Source organism: Mustelus asterias, chromosome 1 (assembly GCF_964213995.1).
Source record: "Mustelus asterias chromosome 1, sMusAst1.hap1.1, whole genome shotgun sequence".
Taxonomy (NCBI): Eukaryota; Metazoa; Chordata; class Chondrichthyes; order Carcharhiniformes; family Triakidae; genus Mustelus; species Mustelus asterias.
Window position 1 is genome coordinate 70262414 of NC_135801.1, and position 25661 is coordinate 70288074.

General features: G+C 42.3%; 1 protein-coding gene across 2 annotated transcripts in view; it reads left to right on the forward strand.

The window, feature by feature from the left end:
- Window positions 1-2567: 2567 nt before the first annotated feature.
- larp7 (La ribonucleoprotein 7, transcriptional regulator) overlaps window positions 2568-25661 on the forward strand; it is a 43200-nt gene continuing 20106 nt past the window's right edge. The window contains exons 1-8 of one of the 2 annotated variants that reach the window (XM_078213575.1): window positions 2568-2730; window positions 9528-9770; window positions 9863-9963; window positions 19456-19539; window positions 20566-20730; window positions 21257-21362; window positions 21445-21795; window positions 21950-22088. In XM_078213575.1, coding sequence (XP_078069701.1) covers window positions 9569-9770; window positions 9863-9963; window positions 19456-19539; window positions 20566-20730; window positions 21257-21362; window positions 21445-21795; window positions 21950-22088 — 1148 coding nt within the window. In that variant the 5' untranslated portion in view covers window positions 2568-2730; window positions 9528-9568. Of the gene's footprint in view, window positions 2731-2914; window positions 3028-9527; window positions 9771-9862; window positions 9964-19455; window positions 19540-20565; window positions 20731-21256; window positions 21363-21444; window positions 21796-21949; window positions 22089-25661 lie in introns of those variants that run through there. The other variant, XM_078213582.1, reaches the window with a different exon arrangement.

The window sequence follows — 25661 nt, forward strand, 5'->3', positions numbered from 1 at the left end:
TTCTGCTAAACTCCACTGAGATGACCGTATTATGAATTTCTAAATGTCCTGCCACCACTTCCATAATAATGGATTCAAGCATTTTCCCAATGACGGATGTTAAACTAACTGGCCTATAGTTTCCTGCTTTTTATCTCACTCCTTTCTTGAATATAAATCACTTCCCCAATATCACCTCTGCCTCATCTCACCAGCTGCTTAAAGCCTCATTCATGCCTTAGCTACCTCGAGATTATTCTAATGCAATCAATGGCTGGTCTCCCATATGCCACACTCCATGAACTTGAGGTAATCCAAATCACTGCAGCCCATGTCTTAACTCGCGCCAAGTCCCATTTACCTTGTCCAACTGTGCTTGCTAACCTGTAAATCAAAAACCTGATTTTAAAGTTCTCAATCTTGCTTTGAATCCAAAATTACCGCCAGACCTACAAACCTCCAAGATCCCGGCGCACTTCTTATTCTGTCTCATGAGCATCCCAATTTTAATTGCTCCACCTTTAGCAGCCATGCCTCTGTTGCCTCGGCACTAAGATCTGGACCCCCCGCCCCCCCAGTTTGCTTCCCTCCTTTAAGCCTTTCCTCTTTGACCAAGCTTTGGTCATCTGACCTAATATTAACTCATGTGGCTGGGTGACATACTTTGTTTTAAAAGTTGTCATTATCCAATGAATTGCATTTTGAAGTTTAGTCACTATTGCTTAAATCATGAGGACTAATTATGGGGAGTTGGTGTCAGATGCTTCCAGACCCACAGCAACACAGTTGATTCTTAACTACCCCTCTGAAATGCTGTGGCAAGGGGCAATTATGGGTATAAATGACATCCACATCTCATTAATTTTTTTTAAAAAGCCAATTTGAAGATTGCAAGGCCTCACAAAGAATTGTGATGATATAATCTGTTTTTGGTGGTGGTGGTTAGGAAAAAATTTTGCCAGATAACCTGAACGCCTTGGCATCTGTGTATAACTATCCAAACAAAACGTGAGGTCTGACAAAACTTGAAACGTTGGCTCCATTCTCTCTCCACGCTGTCAGACCTGCTGAGATTTTCCAGCATTTTCTGTTTTGGTTTCAGATTCCAGCATCCGCAGTAATTTGCTTTGAAACTTGAGGTCTTAGAACATAGAAAACCTACAGCATAAACAGGCCCTTCGGCCCACAAGTTGTGCCGGTCATGTCCCTACCTACCTAGGCCTATATATAGGCTTACCTATAACCCTCAATCCTATTAAGTCCCATGTACTCATCCAGAAGTCTCTTAAAAGACCCTATCGAGTTTGCCTCCACCACCATTGACAGCAGCCGATTCCACTCACCCACCACCCTCCGAGTGAAAAACGTACCCCTGACATCTCCTCTGTACCTACTCCCCAGCACCTTAAACCTGTGTCCTCTCGTAGCAGCCATTTCAACCCTGGGAAAAAGCCTCTGAGAATCCACCCGATCTATAGCTCTCAACATCTTGTACACCTCTATCAGGTCACCTCTCATCCTTTGTCTCTCCAAGGAGAAAAGACCGAGCTCCCTCAACCTATCCTCATAAGGCATGCCACCCAATCCAGGCAACATCCTTGTAAATCTTCTCTGCACCCTTTCAATAATTTCCACATCTCTCCTGTAATGAGGCGACCAGAACTGAGCACAGTACTCCAAGTGGGGTCTGACGAGGGTCTTATAAAGCTGCATCATTATCTCCCAACTCTTAAACTCAATCCCTCGATTGATGAAGGCCAGCACACCATATGCCTTCTTAACCACCTCCTCTACCTGCGAGGCCGATTTAAGAGTCCAACGGACCCGGACCCCAAGGTCCTTCTGATCCTCTACACTGCTAAGAGTCTTACCCTTGATATTATACTCCTTCATCCCATTTGACCTGCCAAAATGGACCACTACACATTTATCCGGGTTGAAGTCCATCTGCCACTTCTGCGCCCAGTCTTGCATCCGATCTATGTCATGCTGCAGTTTCTGACATCCCTCCAGACTATCCACAACCCCACCAACCTTCGTGTCGTCAGCAAACTTACCAACCCATCCCTCCACTTCCTCATCCAGGTCATTTATGAAAATGACAAACATCAAGGGTCCCAGAACAGATCCCTGGGGCACACCACTGGTGACCGACCTCCATTCAGAAAAAGTCTTATTTGAATTACACTATTAAAAAAATGCCACATCACGGAACTCAAGTTCAAACGGCCACAATAAATTGCCCATCAACCATTGGACTTTACTCTGCAATCAAGGTGGCAACATTAACAAAAGTGAGAATCTCAACCCATTGGGGCATCCCTTGCCTGATGAAACTTAGGCTTCAGACAAGTAATGAAAACCCAAATCAGAACACGGTTCAACTGCCCGACACGATCACAAAGACACGGTAAGATAAAAGAACGTACATTCCAAAATTACCATCTCCAAATCGCTCGCTCTGTCCCTCCCTCCAAAAAATATAGGAAATGTCAGCAGGAGGATTCGGGAGATTTGAGTCCTCAATCCCTTCAACAACACAACCTCGAATATTCCCGCTGCTGGACGTCATCAACCCGCGACCAATTACCCAAGCACCCAAACATTAAACACAACTGAAAGTGGTGCAATTAAAAAAAAACCCCTGAGCTTTTCGCAGTTTGATCTCGCAGAGACAGCAACCGAACCCCAAAATTGAAATGTTTTATTAATAGGCTGACAGTGCAAAAGTTGCAGAAATGGGATCATAAGGTATTTATCCCTCTGTGCGTGTGTTGAGTTGATATGAAGCTTGCAGCATATGTTATTTGATTGGATGCAATGTGATATGTGTTTGGTTTGATTGTGTGTGTGTTACTAAGTTGATCTGATACATTGTGCTGCTGAACCTGGTGAGGTTTGGAATGTTGTGCAGGCGGTGAGAACGCGGGTCCTTCCGGCTTGGGGGCGCCGCGCGCTCCGGCTCGCGTTTCAATGCAGCTGCAGGAGGAGGGGGGAATAGGTAATCTGAGCAATGCAGGCGACACTCAGAGTCTAAAGACACAGTGGGTAAGTAATAGTACCTTCATACTCACCGGGAGAGGAGGTATAAACAAATATCCCTCAATATCGTACCTACTTCTGATAACAACTCCACATATTTCACTTGCGTGAGATTTCGCCGTTAGAATTACTTCAAAGCCGTAGCAATTTTTTTTTGGTTTGAGACTAGATGACGACCCTTTCCTCGCCACTAGTCCTTTTTTTTTACACCAGTAATTTCAAACGGATTTGTTTTTGAAACCGACAAAACTCTATAGTCTTTGAGGTAGGCGGGAAATGATATTGTAATAAATGAACTGCTCAGTATCAAAATTAGAATCCACAATCCACCAAATTGAGATTTTTGCATTGGGAGTTTATCTTGGTATCCAACACAAATGGTCTGTCTTCTGGTAGTGTTGATTTGAAGGATAAATGTTGGCCAGGTAGGAAGGCCATTTTAAACAATGTTGTTATGTCCACCTCTGAGGACAGCCTTGGGCCCCTTTTTGAACTTCTCGGTCAAAAAGTAAAAGGGGAGAAAGCAGGATTAGGCTATTGAGTTGGATGATCAACCATGATCGTGGTGAATGGCGGAGCAGGCTCGAAGGGCCAAATGGCCTCCTCCTGCTCCTATCTTCTATGTTTCTATGTAACAACACTGCCAATGTTTTGGCCTAGATTTCTGTGCTCTGACCTCTGGAGTGAATGCTTGAATCCGCAAATTCCCAATTTAGAGGTGAGAGGATCACCACTGCACCAAGACTGAGATGATGTTACTATGGATTGTTAAACCAGTTTACCAGAAAAGGTTAATGACAGGACTAAGAGGACACAGATCTAAAGTATGGAGCAAATGAACCAGAAGCTCATGTGGAAATATTTTTTGCAAAGTGGATTGTGACCTAGAATATATTGTCGAAGAGGTGGTAGATGAATGGAACCAGTACTTTGCATCAGTTTTCACATAGAAGGTACAGGTAACACCCCATAAATTGCTGTAAATCAGAAAATGGGTGGGAGGAACTCAGGAAAATTAGTCACCAGGGAACTGGTACTGAGACAATTGTTGGAACTGTGGGCTGACAAATCCCTGGATCCTGATACACTTCATCCTAGGGTCTTAAAAGAAGTGGTAGTGAGATAGTTGATGCATTGATTTTAATTTTCCAAAATTCCTTGAATTGAGGAAAAGCTCCATTAGATTCAAAAATAGCAAACATAATTCCTTTATTCAAAAAGGGAGAATAACAGAAAGCAAGAAACTGCAGACCTGTCAAATGAAAAATATTAGAAGCAATTATTAAAGTTGTTATAGCAGGGGACTTGGAAAAATTCAGGATAATTAGGTAGAGTCAACATAGTTTTGTGAAAGGAAAATCATGTTTGACCAATTCGGGGTTCTTTTGAAGAAGTAGGGTGGCACAGTAGTTAGCACTGCTCCCTCACAGCGTCAGGATCCAGGTTTGATTCTGGCCTTGGATGACTGTCTGTGTGGAATTCCCACATTCTCCCATGTTTTCTCTGTGTGCACCGGTTTCCTTCCATAGTCCAAAGATGTCTAGGTTAGGTGGATTCCCATGGTAAATGCATGGGGTTACAGGGACAGGATGGGATACCCCTTCGGAGAATCGGTGCAGGCTCAGTGGGCCAGGTGGCCTCTTTCTGCACTGTAAGGATTCTATTAAATCAATGAAGAAGCATATGCTATGGATAAAGGGAAACTAGTGCCTCATCACAGGTTATTGTGAAAAATAAAAGCTCATGGTGTAGGCGATCGCATGTTGGCATGGATAGAGGATTGGTGAGCTAACAGAAAATAGAGGGTAGGCATAAATGGGTCTTTTTCTGGTTGGCAGTATGTAATGAGTGATGTGCCATGGGGATCAATGCTGGGACTTCAACTTTTTATATTTATATAAATGACTTGAATGATGGGACTGAAAATGTGGTTGCTAAATTTGCTGATGACACAAAGGTACGATAGATTAAGGAGACCACAAAGAGATATAGGTTAAGTGAGTGGGCAAAGACCTGACAAATGGAATATAATGTGGGAAATTGTCCATTTTTGCAGGAAAAATAAAAAAAAAGGCACATTATCTAAATGGTGAGAGACTGCAGAGCTCTGTGATGCTGAGGGATCTAGTTGTTCTCGTGCATGAATCACACAAAGCTAGCGTACAGATATAGCAAGTAATTAAGAAAGCTAATCGAGAGTTATCATTTATTGCAAGGGGAATCTATTACAAAAGTATGGAGGTCATGCTTCAGTTATGCAGAGTATTGGTGAGACCACATCTGGAATCTATGTACAGTATTGGTCTCCTTATTTAGGGAAGGATATAAATGCATTTGAAGCAGTTCAGAGAAGGTTTACTAACCTAATCGCAGAAATGGACGGGTTATCTTATGAAGAAAGGTTGGATGGTTTAGGCTTGTATCTGCAGGAGTTTAGAAGAGTAAGAGGCAACTTGATTGATACCTATAAGATCCTGAGTGGTCTTGACAGGGCCGACGTGGAGAGAATATTTCCTCCTGAGGGAGAATCTAGTACTCAAGGCCATTGTTTGAAAATAAGCAGTTGCCCGTTTAAACCGGCAATGAGGTGAAATGTTTTCTTTTAGAGAGTCGTGAGACTTTGGAACTCTCTTCCTGAAAAAGTGGTGGAAGCAGAGTCTTTGAATATTGTTAAGGCAAAGGTGGATAGATATTTGGTAAGCAAGGGGGTGAAACATTATCTGGGGTAGATAGGATGCAGGTTTGAGGTTTCTGTCAGATCAGCCATGATCCTGTTAAATGACAGGCCAACTCGTAGGGCTAAGCATATTATCTAATTGGTGAGGTATTGCAGAGCTCTGAGATGGAAAGGCTTTTGGGTGAACTTGTGCATGAATCGCAAAATGTTAGTATGCAGGTAAGGGGAAGTAATTAAGAAAGCTAATAGAATGTTATTTTTTATTGTAAGATGAATTGAATACAAAAGTGGAGAAGTTATGCTTCACTTATATAGGTTAGGTGTGTATGCTGGAGTTTAGATGATTAAGAAGCAACTTTTTTTTTAACGGTACCTACAGTACAGAAGGAGGCCATTCGGCCCATCGAGTCTGTACCGACCACAATCCAACCCAGGCCCTATTCCCGTAACCCCACGCATTTACCCTGCTAATTCCTCTTACACTAAGGTCAATTTAGCATGGCCAATCAACCTAACCCGCACATCTTTGGAGTCTCGGAGGAAACGGGAGCATCTGGAGGAAACCCACGCAGACATGGGGAGAATGTGCAAACTCCACACAGAGAGTGACCCGAGGCCAGAATTGAATCTGGGACCCTGGCACTGAGGCAGCAATACTAACTACTGTGCTGACTTGATTGAAACATATCCTGAGGGGTCTTGGCAGAGTGGATGTGGAAAGGAGAATCTAGATCTAGGGGTCGTTGATTAAAAATAAGTGTTTTCCCATTTAGGACAGAGATTATGGAAATTTATTTCTGAGGATTGAGAGTTTATGGAACTCGGGGTTGGGTGAAAATATGGGTTTGAGGTTACAATCAGGTCAGCCATGCTCTTATTGAATGGCCTAGCAGGCTTGAAGGGCGGAGTGGCTGACTCCTCTAATTCGTAAGTAGATTCGATAACATTTTTAAAAAAGATTTGGTGAATACTCAAACTGAAAAACACTGACAGGGCTGTGGGAAAAGAGCAGGGAGTGAGATTGGATAGCTCTTTTGGAAGCACAATGGGTTGAATGATCTCCTGTGCTGCATCCTTCAAGGAGTTCTGGTGGAAGATGTAAACAAGGGACAGCACGGTGGCACAGTGGTTAGCACCGCTGTCTCATAGCACCAGGGCCCCAGGTTCGAATCCCGGCTTGGGTCACTGTGCAGAGACAACTGTCTGTGCAGAGTCTGCATGTTCTCCCCTTGTCTGTGTGGGTTTCCTCCCACAGTCCGAAAGATGTGCTGGTTAGGTGCATTAGCCATGCAAAATTCTCCCTCCGTGTACCCAGACAGGCACCGGAGTGTGGCAACTAGGGGATTTTCACAATAACTTCATTGCAGTGTTAATGTATACCTACTTGTGACTAATAAATAAACTTTAACTTTGTAGAATTGTTTTCAAGGTGGTGCAGTTTTCTATGTTGTAAATCATGGTAAGAAAGGGCGACACAGTGATTAGCATTGTTGCCTCACAGCATCAGGGACCCAGGTTTGATTCTGGCCTTGGGTCGCTGTCTGTGTGGCATTTGCATGTTCTCCATGTCTGTGTGGATTTTCTCTGGGTGCTCCGGTTTCCTCCACAGTCCAAAGATGTGTGGGTTAGGTTGATTGCCCATGCTAAATTGCACCACAATGCCAGGTGGACAAGCTAGGGTAAATAGGGATTACAGGGATAGGGCCTGAGTGGATTTGTGATCAGTGCAGACTTGACATAATTGACATCTAATCTGCTTGTTATTGGGTCTCTTTTTGCAGCCAGCCAGAAGTGAGGGGAAGGAGGAGGTTGGCCAAAAGAGTCATAGGGCAGGAAAAAGAAAGTGTGTTAGCAAAAGGTTGCTGAACACAATGTAACTATGGACCTCTATGTACATGGTGGTGAAGCCATATTAGTAACTGGCTGTTTATCTGACGAAGCAGAAATATTTTCTTCATTGGAGTGGAAAACTTGAATTGTTAATTTTTCTAGTATGTTTTTTAAATTGAAAACATAGATATTTCCATCTCCCTTGGTCTACCAATATAACTCTTTATGTTTACAAGTCAGTATGTCACACATCAACTCTTGCTCCGAATGGACAAAGTCACTCAAGCCCATTTTCTTTCTTTTCCATTAACTCCAATAGAAAAGAAAATTGGGCCAAGTCCTGAACATAGGAACAGGCGTACACCATTCAACCCCTCAGACCTATTCCACTATTTACTTTGACCGTGATTGATCTGTTCCTGAACCCATCTACTTGCCTCATTCCCTAACGCTTAATACCATGGCCTAACAAAAATCTATCAATCTCAATTGTGTACAGCATTGGTCTCCTTATTTAAGGAAACATGTAAATGGATTAGAAGCAGTTCAGAGAAGAAGGTTTGCTAGACTAATGCCAAGAATGGGCAAGTTATCTTATGAGGAAAGGTTGGAGATGCTCCAGAGTTTAGAAGAGTTAAGAGGCGACTTGATCAAATCCTTGAAGATTCTGAGGGGTATTGGCAGGGTGAATGTGGAGAGGATGTTTCCTCTTGTCAGAGAATCTAGAACTAGGGATCACTGCTTAAAAATAAGAGGTCACTCATTTAAGACAGAACTGAGGAGAATTTTTTTCTGAGGGTAGTGAGCTTTTGGTACTCCTTTCCACAAAAGAAGCAGAATCTTTGAATATATTTAAGGCAGAGCGAGCTAGATTCATGATTAGCAAGGGGCGGGGCAAGGCAAGCAAGAATGTGGGGTTGAGGTTCCAATCAGATCAGAAATGGCAGAGCAGGCTCAAGGGGCTGAGTGGTCTGCTCCTAATTCATCCGTTCAGTTTTGAAAATGTTAATAGACTTAGTCTCCTGAGGGAGAATGTTCCATATTTTCACTACTTTACGTGCAGATGTACTCCTGAATAGCCAACTCTAACTTTAATGTCATGTGCATTGTCCTGAACACTCCAACTCCATCTACCCTGTCAAATCCTTGAATCATCTTAAATGCTTCCATTAGATCACCCCTTAATCTGAATTAAAGGGAATACAGGCCCAGTCTTCTAGCCTTGGTATCATTCTGGTAAATTTGCAATGCACCTTGTTCAAAGTCAATAAATCCTTCCTAAGGTGTGGTGTCGGTAGCACAGTGGTTAGCACTGCTGCTTCGCAGCTCCAGGGACCTGGGTTCGATTCCCGGCTTGGGTCACTGTCTGTGTGGAGTTTGCACATTCTCCTCGTGTCTGCGTGGGTTTCCTCTGGGTGCTCCGGTTTCCTCCCACAGTCCAAAGATGTGCGGGTTAGGTTGATTGGCCGTGCTAAAATTGCCCCTTAGTGTCTTGAGATGGGTAGGTTAGAGGGATTAGCGGGTAAATATGTAGGGATATGGGGGTAGGGCCTGGGTGGGATTGTGGTCGGTGTAGACTCGATGGGCCGAATGGCCTCTTTCTACACTGTAGGGTTTCTATGATTTCTATGTGTCCACAACTGAGTGCAGTACTCAATAGAGCTTTATACACCTGTAAACAGCTTGGGGTATTCCATTGCCTGCTTTGCACTTCTGCCCAATACTAATTTATACCCCTTTCAAGTGACATGCCTGTGCAAAGAATAGTAATTCACAAATTTAGCTGGTTCCCCTGACGACCCGGTATGTGGAAGTTGGTATGGTGCTGAGACATATGAGCTGGAAGATCAGCCTGTGCTGAATTAAATGATCTTAGCTGAAGCATCAGTGACTGCCTGAAAGCGAACAGTTTTTAAAAAAAGTATTCCTAGCATTCTGGTTTCATACTTATTTTTAATGTAATAAACTTAACATCCTTCTCCCCCCCCTCCCATCCAAGATTTTTCTCTGCCAGTAGTTTGCTGCCTTGCTTTGCTAAATATGGGAGAGACCGAGAAAGCAATGAGTGAGACGCCGCGTACTGAATCCAGCATGCAGAAGAAGGAAAAGGAGAAAAAGAAAAGGTCGCGGGTCAACAAGGTGCTTTCTGAGATTAAAAAACAGGTTGAGTTCTGGTTTGGCGATGTGAACCTCCACAAAGACCGATTCCTTCAGGAACAGATTCAGAAATCCAGAGATGGATGTAAGTAATATACTTCTCAGTGACCATTGGTTTAAATGTATGAATCTTTAACTGTGCCAATGCTCCGTCTCATCATTTTTCCAACTCTGCAGATGTTGACGTTTCCGTGCTGACGGCATTCAACAAAATGAAAAAGCTAACTACAGATGTAAAATTAATAGCAAGGGCACTGAAGAACTCTGATGTCCTTGAGGTGAGTTCGAATATTTTCATTTACATATTATGATTAAAGGTTAACTCCAACCTGATGTCACCTGTACAAGCTATGCATCACTTCGAAATTTTCACCGAGGGGGAAAAAAAAGTAGCTTAAGGTGCATTTGAGGGGACTGTGCCAGAAAGGGAGAGAGGTCAAGAAAGAAAGCATGGCGGAATAGATTTTGAGACAATAGGGAGGGGTTATAGATTAGAGCAGCAGAGATGGGATAGGAAAGGTGTCCATGGATTTATAACCAAAGAAATAGAATTTTAAATTTAGTATGTGAAGGATAGGATGCAAAGCTGGGCTGAAAAATGGCAAATGGAGTTTAACCCTGATAAATGTGAGGTGATTCATTTTGGTAGGACTAATTTAAATGTCGATTACAGGGTCAAAGGTAGGGTTCTGAAGACTGTGGAGGAACAGAGAGATCTTGGGGTCCATATCCACAGATCTCTAAAGGTTGCCACTCAAGTGGATAGAGCTGTGAAGAAGGCCTATAGTGTGTTAGCTTTTATTAACAGGGGGTTGGAGTTTAAGAGCCGTGGGGTTATGCTGCAACTGTACAGGACCTTGGTGAGACCACATTTGGAATATTGTGTGCAGTTCTGGTCACCTCACTATAAGAAGGATGTGGAAGCGCTGGGAAGAGTGCAGAGGAGATTTACCAGGATGCTGCCTGGTTTGGAGGGTAGGTCTTATGAGGAAAGGTTGAGGGAGCTAGGGCTGTTCTCTCTGGAGCGGAGGAGGCTGAGGGGAGACTTAATAGAGGTTTATAAAATGATGAAGGGGATAGATAGAGTGAACGTTCAAAGACTATTTCCTCGGGTGGATGGAGCTATTACAAGGGGGCATAACTATAGGGTTCATGGTGGGAGATATAGGAAGGACATCAGAGGTAGGTTCTTTACGCAGAGAGTGGTTGGGGTGTGGAATGGACTGCCTGCAGAGATAGTGGAGTCAGACACTTTAGGAACATTTAAGCGGTTATTGGATAGGCACATGGAGCACACCAGGATGATAGGGAGTGGGATAGCTTGATCTTGGTTTCAGATAAAGCTCGGCACAACATTGTGGGCCGAAGGGCCTGTTCTGTGCTGTACTGTTCTATGTTCTATGATAGAAAGCCAATGGTAAGTGAGGACAGATTAATGGACATTTGTGGTGAGGTATGGGGGGAATATTGTTTAAACCTCTAGTTTTTCTTCAAATATTGCATGGGATTCTTTTAACTCCATCTTGATTTTAACATGTTCATTAGAATCATAGAATCCCTGCAGTGCAGAAGGAGGCCATTCAGCCCATCAAGCCTGCACCGACCACAATCCCACCCAGGCCCGATTCCCGTAACCCCTCATATTTACCCTGCTAATCCCCCGACTCTAGGGTTAATTTAGCATGGCCAACAACCTAACCCGCACATCTTTGGACTGTGGGAGGAAACTGGAGCACCCGGAGGAAACCCACACAGACATGGGGAGAATGTGCAAACTCCACATAGAGAGGGTCCAAAGGCCGGAATTGAACCCAGTTCCCTGGCTCTGTGAGGCAGCAGTGCTAACCATTGTGCCACCGTGCCAGCACTTTTGACGGTGAAGGGCTTTCTCACTGTTGCACTAAAGTGTTAACCTATATCAAGTACTCAAATAGACCTCATGATGAAGCATTAGAAAGAAGAACCACGTTGAAAGACAAATAGCTTAGAGCAAAGGAAAGCTCAGAAATAAGAATAATCACTCAAGGGGCAAACTTGAAACATAGAAAAACTACAGCACAATACAGGCCCTTCAGCCCACAAAGTTGTGCCGAACATGTCCCTACCTTAGTGATTATTCGGCTTACCTATAACCCTCTATCTTACTAAGTTCCATGTACTTATCTAAAAGTCTCTTAAAAGACCCTATCGAATCCGCCTCCACCACTGTTGCTGGCAACCCATTCCACGCACCCACCACCCTCTGAGTGAAAAACTTACCCCTGACCTCCTCTGTATCTACTCCCCAGCACCTTAAACCTGTGTCCTCTTGTGGCAACCATTTCAGCCCTGGGAAAAAGCCTCTGACTCTCCACTTGATCAACATCTCTCAACATCTTATACACCTCTATCAGGTCACCCCTCATCCTTTGTCTCTCCAAGGAGAAAGGGCCGAGCTCACTCAACCTATCCTCATAAGGCATGCTCCCCAACCCAGGCAACATCCTTCTAAATCTCCTCTGCACCCTTTCTATGGCTTCCACATCCTTTCTGTAATGAGGCGACCAGAACTGAGCACAGTACTCCAAGTGTGGCCTGACCAGGGTCTTATATACCTGCAACATTATCTCACGACTCCTAAACTCAATTCCTCGATTGATGAAGGCCAGTACACCATACGCCTTCTTAACCACAGCCTCAACCTGCACAGCTGCTTTGAGCGTCCTATGAACTCGGACCCCAAGATCCTTCTGATCTTCCACTCTGCCAAGAGTCCTACCATTAATATTATATTCCGCCATCCTATTTGACCTGCCAAAATGAACCACCTCACACTTATCTGGGTTGAACTCCATCTGCCACTTCTCCGCCCAGTCTTGCATCCTATCAGTGTCTCGCTGCAACTTCTGACATCCCTCCACACTATCCACAACACCTCCAACCTTTGTGTCATCAGCAAACTTACCAACCCATCCCTCCACTTCCTCCTCCAGGTCATTTATAAAAATCACAAAGAGTAAGGGTCCCAGAACAGATCCCTGGGGCACTCCACTGGTGACCGACCTCCATACGGAATATGACCTATCTATAACCACTCTTTGCCTTCTGTGGGCAAGCCAGTTCTGGATCCACAAAGCAATGTTCCCTTGGATCCCATGCCCCCTCACTTTCTCAATAAGCCTTGCATGGGGCACCTTATCAAGTGCCTTGCTGAAGTCCATATATACTACATCTACTGCTCTCCCTTCATCAATGTGTTTAGTCACATCCTCAAAAAATTCAATCAGGCTCGTAAGGCATGATCTGCCTTTGACAAAGCCATGTTGACTATTCTTAATCATATTATACCTCTCCAAATGTTCATAAATCCTGCCTCTCAGGATCTTCTCCATCAACTTACCAACCACTGAGGTTAGACTCACTGGTCTATAATTTTCAGGGCTATCTCTACTCCCTTTCTTGAATAAAGGAACAACATCCGCAATCCTCCGGAACTTCGCCCGTCTCCATTGATGATGCAAATCCCGGCGACTTATCTAACTTGATGCTTTTCAAAAGCTCCAACACATCCTCTTTTTTGATATCTACATGCTCAAGCTTTTCAGTCCGCTGCAAGTCTGCACTACAACCACCAAGATCCTTTTCCATAGTGAATACTGAAGTAAAGTATTCATTAAGTACCTCTGCTATTTCTTCCGGTTCCATACAAACTTTCCCACCGTCACACTTGATAAGTCCTATTCTTTCACGTCTTATCCTCTTGCTCTTCACATACTTGTAGAATGCTTTGGGGTTTTCCTTAATCCTGCCTGCCAAGGCCTTCTCATGACCCCTTCTGGCTCTCCTAATTTCCTTCTTAAGATCCTTCCTATTAGCCGTATATTCTTCAAGATCTCTAACATTACCTAGCTCCCTGAACCTTTTGTAAGCTTTTCTTCTTGACTAGATTCATTACAGCCTTTGTACACCACGGTTCCTGTAACCTACCATAACTTCCCTGTCTCATTGGAACGTTGCTATGCAGAACTCCTGACAAATATTCCATGAAAATATGCCACATTTCTTCCATACATTTCCCTGAGAAAACCTCTTTCCAATTTAAGCCTCCAATTTCCTGCCTGATAGCCTCATAATTCCCCTTACTCCAATTAAACACTTTTCTAACTTGTCTGATCCTACCCCTCTCCAATGCTATTGTAAAGGAGATAGAATTATGATCACTATCTCCAAAATGCTCTCCCACTGAGAGATCTGACACCTGCCCAGGTTCATTTCCCAATACCAAATCAAGTACAGCCTCTCCTTTTGTCGGCTTATCTACATACTGTGTCAAGAAACCCTCCTGAACACACCTAACAAACTCCTCCCCATCTACACCCCTTACTCTAGGGAGATTCCAATCAATATTTGGGAAATTAAAACCTCCCATCGTGACAACTCTGTTATTATTACACATTTCCAGGATCTGTTTCCCTATCTGCTCCTCAACATCCCTGTTACTATTGGGCGGCCGATAGAAAACACCCAGTAAAGTTATTGACCCCTTCCTGTTCCTAACCTCCACCCACAGAGACTCCGTAGACAATCCCTCCATGGTGTCCATCTTTTCTGCAGCCGTGACACTATCTCTGATCAACAGTGCCACTCCCCCACCTCTTTTGCCTCCCTCCCTGTCCCTTCTGAAACCCGGACTTGAAGTAACCAGTCCTGTCCCTGAGTCATCCAAGTCTCGGTAATGGCCACCACATCATATTTCCAAGTAGTGATCCACGCTCTAAGCTCATCCACTTTGTTCACAACACTCCTTGCATTAAAATAGACACATCTCAAACCTTCGGTCTGAGCGCTCCCCTTCTCTATCACCTGCCTACCTACCCTCCCTCTCACACTGTCGACAAGCTTTCTCTATTTGTGAGCTAACCTCCTCTCTCCCAGTCACTTCAATTTGATTCCCACCCCCCAACCATTCTAGTTTAAACTCTCCCCAGTAGCCTTAGCAAACCTCCCCGCCAGGATATTGGTCCCCCTGGGATTCAAGTGCAACCCGTCCTTATTGTACAGGTCACACCCGTTCCAAAAGAGGTCCCAATGATCCAGAAACCTGAATCCCTGCCCCCTGCTCCAATCCCTCAGCCATGCATTTATCCTTCACTTCATTCCATTCCTACTCTCACTGTTGCGTGGCACAGGCAGCAATCCCGAGATTACTACCTTTGCAGTCCTTCTTCTCAACTCCCTTCCCAACTCCCTATATTCTCCTTTCAGGACGTCTTCCCTTTTCCTACCTGTGTCATTGGTACCAATATGTACCACAACCTCTGGCTCTTCTCCCTCCCACTTCAGGATATCTTGGACGCGATCAGAAACATCCTGGATCCTGGCACCAGGGAGGCAAGCTACCATCCGAGTTTCTTGTCTGCATCCACAGAATCGCCTGTCCGACCCCCTCACTATAGAAGCAGTTAAGAGTTCCGTTTTTTTTTAAAAGGCTCAGTGTGGTAAATTAGATTGTCGAGCTGGAGACACAAGTCGTCACATTGAACTATGATATGTAACAATAACAAAACCTTGGTTCAAAGATGTCGGGGATTGAGGGGTTAATATTCCTGGCTTCAATGTATTCAGGAAAGAAAGCTGGGTATGTGGCAGTGTTGATCGAAGAAACTATTGCAGCACTGCAGAGGGATGAGGTAGTTGAGGGGTCAAAGACCGAGTCTATTTTCTTTGAATTAAGGAACAATAGAGGAGCTGTTGTGTTGCTCGATGTATGCTACATGCCAAAAATTAGCAGGACAGAGAAACGGATGCAAATTACAGAATGATGCTGCAAATCTAGAAATGTAGAAAATAGGAGCAGTAGGCCATTCGGCCCTTTCTACAATTTTCTACATTTCGATCATCCAACTCAATAGCCTGATCCTGCTTTTCCCCTATAACCTTTGATCCTCTTCACCCCTAGAGCAATATCTTATACCTTCTTGAAAACATGTGTTTTGGCCTCAACTGCACTCTATGATAGCGAATTCCACAGGCTTATCACTAAAGATAGTGATAAGTGATAGTGAGGTGAAGGAATTTCTCCTCATCAGTCCTAGAATGTTTATCTCGTACCCTTAGACGGTGTCCTCTGGTTCTGGACACCCCCACCATCTGGAACATCCTGTATCTAGTCCTGTTAGAATTTTATCGGTTTCTATGAGATTTTCCCCTCGTTCCTCTGAACTCCAGAAAATATAATCCTCACCGACTCCATCTCTCCTCGTATGTAAGTCCTGCCATCCCGGGAATCGGGCTGATGAATCTTCGCTGCACTCCCTCTATAGCAAGAACATCTTTCCCCAGATAAGGAGACCAAACTGCACACACTGTTCCAGGTGTGACCTCACCAAGACGCTATAATTGCAGCAAGACATCCCTGCTCCTGTACTCGAATCCTCTCGCTATGAAGGCCAACATGCCATTTGCCGCCTTCACCGTCTTGCTTCACCTGCATGCATGCTTTTAGTGACTTGTGTATGAGGACACCCACGTCTCGTTGCACATTCCCTTCTAATTTATAGCCATTCAGGTAGTAATCTGCTTTCCTGTTTTTTGGTACCAAAGTGGATAATCTCACATTTATCCACATTTTTCATCTGCTATGCATTTGCCCACTCACTCATCCTCATCCTGTCCAAATCACACAAACCATCTCTGCAATCTCCTCACAGCTCACCCAACTTTGTGTCATCTGCAAATCTGAAGATATTGCATTATTTCATCTAAATCATTGATATATATTGTGAGTAGTGGGGGTCTTGGCACCGATCCCTGCGGTACACCACTCGTCATTGCGTGCCGTTCGGAAAAAGACCCGTTCATTCCTACTCTTTTTCATTCCTGTCTGCCAACCGTCTTCTATCTATCTCAACACACTGCCCCCAGCCCCATGTACTTTGATTTTACTTGCTAACCTCTTACGTGGTACTTCGTCGACAACCTTCCGAAAGTCAAATAAACCACATCCACTGGCTCCCCCTCATGAACTCTACTAGTTGTATCTTCAAAGAATTTCAGTAGATTTGTCAAGCATGAATTCCCATTTGTAGATCCATGCTGACTCTGTCCGATTCTACCAGTTTTCCGAGTGTTCTCCTGTAAAATCTTTGATAATGAACTCTAAAATTTTCTCTACTGCCAATATCAAACTAGTCTATAATTCCTTGTTTTCTTTCTACTTCCCTTTTTAAATAGTGGGGTTGCATTAGCTTCCCTCCAATCTATGGGAATAGTTCCAGAGTCTATAGAGTTTTGGAAGATGTCCACTAATGCGTCCACTAATGCATCCACTATTTCTAGGACCACTTCCTTAAGTACTCTGGGATATAGATCATCAGGTCTTGGGGATTTATCAGCCTTCAATTTCCCCAACACCCTTTCTCTACTAACACTGATTTCCTTCAGTTTCTCCCTCTCACTAAACCCTGTGTTCCCTAACATTTCTGAATGTTATTTGTGTCCTCCTTTGTGAAGACAGAACCAAGGTATGCATTTAGTTGGTCAGCCATTTCTTTGTTCCCGATTTATAAACTCCCCTATTTCTCACTGTAAGGGATCTACATTTGTCATCATCAATCTTTTTCTCTTCACATACCTTGAATTCCAGTGTCATGGTAACAGTGGGCTTAATAATCTCCCAGTCTATATGAGGATAATCAGTATAAAGAGAAAAGAGTTACAGAAATTCCTGAAATGTTTACCAGGGAACTTTCTTAGTGTGATTCTCCATCAACAAGAAAGGAAACAGTGCTTGACTTGGTTTGGGGGCACAAAGTGGAACATATTTCCTTGGAAGCAGATTAAGGGAACAGTGAGCATAATATCACCAGGTTTAAAATAGAGGCAGAATTGGACAAGGAGTAATTAAGTGTAAAAATAGTTAGCAAGGGAATCTCCAACAGATCCTCGGCACAATGTGTTTTGCAGAGTGAAAATTAATTTTCCAGAGTGCTAAATTCGCACTTTGCATCAAAGTTGACTGGAAGAGGATGCTGCCAATGTAGCAGTAAACAATGAGGTGGTAGTGATATTGGGGAAGATAGAGGTACTTAAAAGTCAAGAATTTTAAGCATGGCATCACTACATCCTGAGGTGTTTAGCCAATGACGAACTTTTGAGATTAACAACACATCATTTGTTCTTCAATAATAAGTGTTACTGAAATTGGGAGAATTGGATTTGAATTCAGGAGCATTTAACAATGTGAGTAAGAGAAACTGTCAGCTGAGATGCGTCATTTATCTGGGTGCTTATCATTTGGGGGTCTGGAGCTGAAGATCAGTGTCCAAGATTACTGCTGTGACTGGAATGTACGGGCCTATCTCATTATCATAGAATCATAGAATCATAGAAACCCTACAGTGCAGAAGGAGGCCATTCGGCCCATCGAGTCTGCACCGACCACAATCCCACCCCCAGGCCCTACCCGCTAATACCTTTTTTTTTTTTACCCGCTAATTTACCCGCTAATCCCTCTAACCTACGCATCCCAGGACTCTAAGGGGCAATTTTTAACCTGGCCAATCAACCTAACCCGCACATCTTTGGACTGTGGGAGGAAACCGGAGCACCCGGAGGAAACCCACGCAGACACGAGGAGAATGTGCAAACTCCACACAGACAGTTTCCCGAGCCGGGAATCGAACCCGGGACCCTGGAGCTGTGAAGCAGCAGTGCTAACCACTGTGCTACCGTGCCGCCATTATGCAACATAAATTATTTTTTAAAAGACCATGGTCACCGGCAGCTCAGTTTGGCTACTCAACTAAAACATTTTAGAACTCAATAAATTCTCAACATGCAGAATCCAGATCAGAACCTTCTCTTTGTGCCTACAGCCTTGATTTATAGAGCCAACTTTAAAGTGCATCTCTTTTCAAATTTTTCAGGATATTTCTACAAAGTATCCAAACCCTCATGCAATTGGAAAACCAAGTATTTTGGCTCAGTCAGTGGCATTCTTGCCTTAAAACACACAACGTTGTAGACTCGAGCCCACTAGTATGATACAACACAGGAGAAGGTAATTTGGCCCATGTACTGTCTCCTGGGTAGAGCAATCCAATTAATTCCACTCTATAGTCCTGTAAATATTGTCCCTTCATGTATGTACCAAATTGCCTTTTGCAAGTTACTACTGGATATGCTCACTGCTTGCATGTTGTGTTTTTGTCAATTACTTTAAATCTGCATTTTCTATTTATTGACTCCTCAACCACTGGGATGTTTCTCTTTACTTGTTTTATCACAACCATCCATTACTTTCATTTATTAGCCTGCACTTTTACAAGAGCCGATTTACTTTCCCCCAGATTATTGTTCCTTAAATTTTCTTCTCTGCCAATAGTGGGCAAACTAGCCTGTCACTGACATCCCCCTTTATTGGGATGTAATATTTGCAACCTCCAATCCCCTTTTGGAATTAGAAGATTGCGGCCAGAGCCTCCAGAATTTTCACCTTTATTTTTCTCCATAACCTAGAATGCATTTCATGGGACCTCGTGTTTTTTCTTAACCTTAAATCGTGATTGCTAATCAGGACAAAAAAATGAAGGTGATTTCTTGCCAACAAGGGATGAACCACTCAGATGGCAATTTCAAGTCGCAAATTGCAGCTTGATAATTCAATTTGTAATGAACAATGGCAGATTATGTATGTATGAGTTTTATATTTCAGTACTCGCAGCATTATAGTAATCTGTCCCCTTTTAATCATGCATTTGAGTAAAATGCTTTTTAAATATTGCCTTCAGCTAAATGTCGAAGGAACAAAATTAAGGCGGCGTATGGCCTTGGGAGTTCAGCCGCAAGATGTTGATGACCGTACAGTTTACGTGGTAAGTATGAGGGACACAAAATATTTTCTAATTTGTCCTCAATTAGAAAACTTTGCCAAAATATTTCCTGTTAGAATCATTTTATGAAATCTCCTTGGACAGTTGAATTTGACACTTTTGGAATGAGCAAGAGAGAATTGAGTTATCAGCTTCCCACAAGCACTGGCAGTTTTCCACCAGAAATAATAGAAGCCAATGAATACGCCATCACCATGTGGCTGATGGTATTGCGGGGTTACAGTAATGGTTGTTGTATATTATTGCGGCCCAGTATTGATTGCGTTTTAAACCCCATTTCAAGGAATGGAATCAATCGCAAGACACTTCACAATGGCAGTCCCTTGTGCTATTCAACAGGAGGCCAGCTACACTTTACCTCAACATTAGGGCAGCACAGTAGTTAGCACTGTTGCCTCACAGCGCCAGGGACTTCAATTCCAGCCTTGGGTGACTGGAGTTTGCACATTCTCCCCATGTCTGCATTGGGTTTCCTCAGGTGCTCCCATTTCTTCCCACAGCCCAAAGTTGTGCAGCTTAGGTGGATTGACCATGCTAAATTGCCCCTCTTGTGTCCCAAAATATGCAGGTTAGGGGGGATTAGTAGGGTAAAAATACAGGGGTGGGCCTGGGTAAAATGCTCAGTCAGTGCAGACCGAATTGGCCGAATTACCTCCTTCTGACTGGTAATTTTATAATTCTTGTGATTATATGAATTACCAGCAATGATTGAAAATCCTGTTATTCCAGCAACAAAACATGATCTTAAATGCAGGTTTATATTCTGCATGTTTAAAACTCCCAGTCAGTAAATAGAGGAAAAAGAACTCAGAACCTAGTAAAATGGAAGGATTAAAAATTGCTAAAGGAATTTCTTAAATTTTTCCAGAGATTTAAATTTACATTTCAGTGATCTTGCACTGAGATTTTGGCAATTGCCGATTTGAAAGTTCATGCCTGCTAATAAGCACTCCCTCTTATATTCATTCACTCAGCATCGTACATGTTTTTTGTCCATTTGCTTTTTAGGAGTTGCTGCCCAGAAATGTTTCACATAGTTGGATAGACAGAGTATTCAGTAAATGTGGAAACGTAGTCTACGTCAGCATTCCACGTTACAAAACAACTGGTGACCCAAAAGGATTTGCCTTTGTGGAATTTGAAACTGCATCAGGAGCCCAAAAGGCCTTGGAGGTAAGAATAAGACAAATGTGGATGTTTTTAATTAATTGCACACCACCCCACCACACACCCACTCTTAGACCAAGAAATCATCCCAAGGTACCAACCCTCAAGAAGCAAGCATCCCAAAATACAACTTATTTTGTCGGCTTTAAGAAGGTGGTGGGGAGCCCCTTTTTGAGGAATTTTCAATGCTTAGTTCTGACAGCTTAGTTCTGACATCTTATGTGCTCCATTGGTTATGCCAAAAACAGAATATGCCAATTTCATCATGAGCATCCTCACTAAACCATGCAGCATGTCCACCAATTGCAGGTGCCCCAAGACAATTTAGCAATAATCCCTTTTTGAGCTATGGTACAAATGGCAGGAAAACTTGGGATCAGGCACTATCTGATGACCTTTCAGCAATTTTTTTAAAGACACAATTAAAGAGGAACACAAAGTAATAACAGAAATATTTTTTATTAATATATAAAAGTTTGTACACTGCTGGATGTTCAATTATATCCAATTCATCTTTTTTCCCTTCTCCAAGCTGCTAAATAATCCCCCAGAAGATGCACCACGAAAACCTGGAGTTTTCCCCAAAACCGTAAAGAGCAAACCAGTTCCAGTGTTGAATACCAGCGACTGCAATGTTGGTATGTAACACTATTTAGTAACTTGGTGATTATACACAAGCTATTGGGGTGGTTAATAAATTGCACATAAATATTCTTTCAGATACAAATAAATCTGTGGATGAGAAGAAAAAGAAGAAAAAAAAGAAACCTCGAAAGTCAGATAACTGTAATCCGTCAACTGCAGAGCCAATGGAACAGTCTCACTCAAAAAGTACAGAGAGCCTAGAAAAAGGGAAGGGGAGCAGAGTAACATCTGACTGTTCAGAAACTGATTTGCCAGATCTGTGCAGAAACAAATCATCAAAAGGGAAAAGAGAGAAAACAGAAGAGATCAGTCGGAGGAAGCGCAAGAGAAGTAGTCCTGGGAAACTGGAAGAAGGGTCCTCTGCAAAAGTGAGAAGAATTAGTGACCGAGAAAAAGAGAGGACAGATAGTGAAAAAGAAATTAAAGGTATTGTATTGGTGTCCAGACATTACCAGAAGTCAACTCAATTTAACTGAAATCTTGCAAGCTGTTCGTTAACATTTTTTTTCAATTTCCAGCACATTATATCTACAGTATCTACACTAATTGCAGAGTTAATTTTTAAAATTTTACTTTCAAGATGTTTCAACAGAAGATGAGCGTGGTTCTGGAGATAAGAAAGATGAGTCCCTTTCAAAAAGCAAGAGAAAACGTAAAAAGAAACACAAGGATCGGCACAAGGTGGAAGAAGAAGTCATTCCTCTGCGAGTGCTATCCAAGTAAGTGGAATATTGCTGATGGAAGACCTTTGGGGGGGGCAACAGTGGTGTGCACTGGTAATGTCACTGGATTAGTAATCCCTGGTAAGTTGGTGCCACTGTCAAAAGATTGTCCCTCCCTTGGATGCATTTGATGTTTGATTAGTGAATTAACTGGGCTTTAATAATCCAGTGACTTCATGGGTCACTTATGAACTGAATTTAGATTCTCAAAACTGGCATGACATTTGAAACAAACAGAAAACACTGGCAAAACTCAAGCAGGTCTCGCAGCCTCCCAGGACAAGTAATTTTTCTTGTCTACTAGTAAATCATACAGTGCACTAAATTAAGAATCCATTTAATTTCCACATAACTCTCAACATTCCAATTCTTGCTAGTTTGTACATTTAAAAACACCAATATGAAGCACTTACTTAAAAGGTAACAGCAAGTTTTCCATGTTGGTGCTTCAAAACTACATAATCCTCTGGTGCAATTGGATGTTCTCAAAAAGCTGTATTATTGAGTAGTAGAAATCCCAACAAGCGAGCACTTACTTCAATGATATAGCAAGTTCTCACATGTTAGAGGCTCCACTTCACAATTAATTCCATTGGAAACGACTGCAATTATCTGTTTATAAAGTTGTAAACTGAAACATAAACTTGAGAGGCTGCAAATATCAAATGTGGTTCAATTTAGTCTTGGAAAATGGCATGCTAAGAATTGTTGAAAGTATTTTTGAATAATAACACAGCAAAGAGATGATTCTTGAAGTTTCGTTTCTTATCGATGCAAGTTGTGTGTTGGGAAATCCCAACATAAAAGCACTTACTTCAGCAATTTAACAGGAAGTGCATGTATGTTAGGAGTTCTTACCACACATTATTCCCATTTGCAATTGCCATCTTGGTGCAAGGACTCAGCAATGTCTCACGCTTCCATGATGAAACTGGAAAGGAACAAAAAGAATATCAAAATTAAGTTTAGGAAAACAAATTAAACATCCACTTTTCTGTTTTATTTTGTTAGTTGCGTTTCTGTGCAGTAGAAATCCCAACATGAGAGCACTTACTTGAACTTGAGAAGGCAAGTACTCACATGTTAGAGGCTCCATAAAGCAACAGTTTTGTGTTATCTTCCCTTCAAGCATCTTATAACCTTGCGGATGTCCCAGAAAACATTTCCAATTTGTTGTGCAGTTTAGTTGAGGGCCAGGATACCAGACTTCCTGAGGTGCTTTTGTCCTTTATGGGTAATTGATGGCTGCAATTGTGCAGCAGAAATCCCAATATGATAAGCACTTATTTATAATATACACAGTAAGTGCTTGCATACTAGGATCTCTGAAACAACAAAGTCAAAATTGGATCTTTTTACTTGATATTGAAAATTGCCACGTGTTGAATCATGCAACAGCACCAACTGCTTACACATTTTTAACACATGTATATTAAATCTGTATGTTAGAGATTCCAACATGTGAGTACTTACTAATGAAACTCGACAGCAAGCTTCACTTGTTGGAGTAACTAGCAACAGTATGGGCAGCAGGAAAGTTGAGCCTCAGGGACACACGAGTGCAAATTTCCAGGGCATCAAAAAATTTTAAATGAGCCGAGGGGAAGCAGGCCTTCTGCTCCCGATTTCCAGTTCACCTTCTTTCACAGAAGCAAATTAGGTGTCTAATCACAAGACATGCATTGAAACAGATTTTAGGTAGAAGTTGATTGAGAGCAGCTTCCATGATGGTACTGGACAGTACATCACCATTGCTGAAGTGCAATACCAATGTAAGAAAACAGCATTGCACGATCGCAGTGGTGGTGGTCTGTAGCTGCTACCCTTGAGATTCCTTTAAAAACTTGGCTTTTCTCTTGCTCTAGTGCCCCTAACACAGAAGCACTTCCTTGCAATTACAGAAACAGTTTCCATGTTAAAAGCATTAGAGTAGACAATTTTCTCCCCAATGTAGCACCTCTTATTTTCTTTGCACCACTTTTAGCAGTCTTTAATAGTTCTCATTACAAAAGGTTGCAGTGAATTATTTCAGCAAGAACACTTGCAGAAATAAATCTTAAAAAGGTCACGAGTGGCAGAGAATGAAGTATCCACTACCACTTCAACATAAAAGCACTTACTCAAGTTTATCACAGAAAGGCTTCAATGTTGACGTAACAGGGGACACATTTCACAGCTAATTCACGATGGGAAATATTCCTTTCAACTCTAGAGAGGAAACCAGCTTAGTAAAAGGATAAGTTACAAAAGTAAAGCATCAGAATTATAAACAGCCAAAGTTTGTATACTTGCACTCAAAAGTCGTCCTTGTTTCTATGCTCCTGCCTTTTCTTCTCTGCTGCAGCTAAATGACTCTTTTCACTTCTCACTTGCTGATATTTATATTTGTTCCAGGTAAAGTGATTTTAATGAGGCACCTTTTCTAAAGGGGGTGGGCATTTGAATTTCTATTGTTTAGGTGATGTATCTAAACCTGTTTGCCCCAGTGGGTGGTGCCGGCATGTTAACAAGCTGTAAATGGCAGCATTTGGGGCAATCACCAGAAAGCTGACTCTTAATGCAGTATCTGCTTTTGTTTAATGGTATTAAGATAGTCTGCACAATGATGTATTAACACACATTTTTTTCTAGACAATGTGGCTCTGTTGGATATTGTTCTGAACATTTGCAGTTAATTATTGAAAGCAGGAGCTGTTTTGAGTTTGAAGATTCAATTGTAATCTTTTTAAAAATGCAAACCTTAAACATGTCTGAGGAGAGACCTTTTGAGCAACTTTTAAAATAAATAAGTTGGGATGAAACCTGTGTGGTGTCCTGATGATTTGAGAAATGAAACCTTGATCAAAATTAAATTCCTTACAGAAATTAGAAAAGTGATGCAAGTTAGTGATGCATTTCAATTAAAGTTATTGGGTAAGGTTGTAGCTTTTGAGATTTTTATCAATGTGCATATGGTTTTACACTTAGTGAATGTTTAGTCCAGTGAGGAAGAGCAAGATCTATGAATCGGCTCCTTGAATTTATATTGCTTAAACCATGTGCTTCTTTGTTCTGCAACTGATATAGGGAGTTAGTTTTAGCAATGTAAAACATAAGGATGCTGAACATTGTAACCTAAGTTACAGAAGCACCAAATTTAAGGGCACTTTTGAATGTCAAAAACAATCAGGGAAGCCATAAATTGCTGGTGGTCCAGGATGTTCTTTTACTTTTTCTTAATTTCTCTTTCCCCCCCCTCCCCCACAATCTATTTGACTGCAGAAGCATCAAAGTTGAGCTAAACTCTGTTCTGCACCCGAGTTCATGTTCACATGCCCCCAAGTCCCCCAGAACTGGTGATTACATTGGGAGAGCTCCTTATCCATAAAAGTGTGGAAGTCAATAGTCATATCCATTCTCCAACAGAAATCATTTACGTAACATGGGCTAAAATTCAAACCAAGAATCTGCAGGTTCATTTCAAATTTTCAATGTTTCACAAAACAACTAGTCTTCGGTAGGAGCAAGTAATATACAGTCAAAATGTGGAATTTCAGTTGTTGGTTTCAAGATATATAGATGGATTAAAAA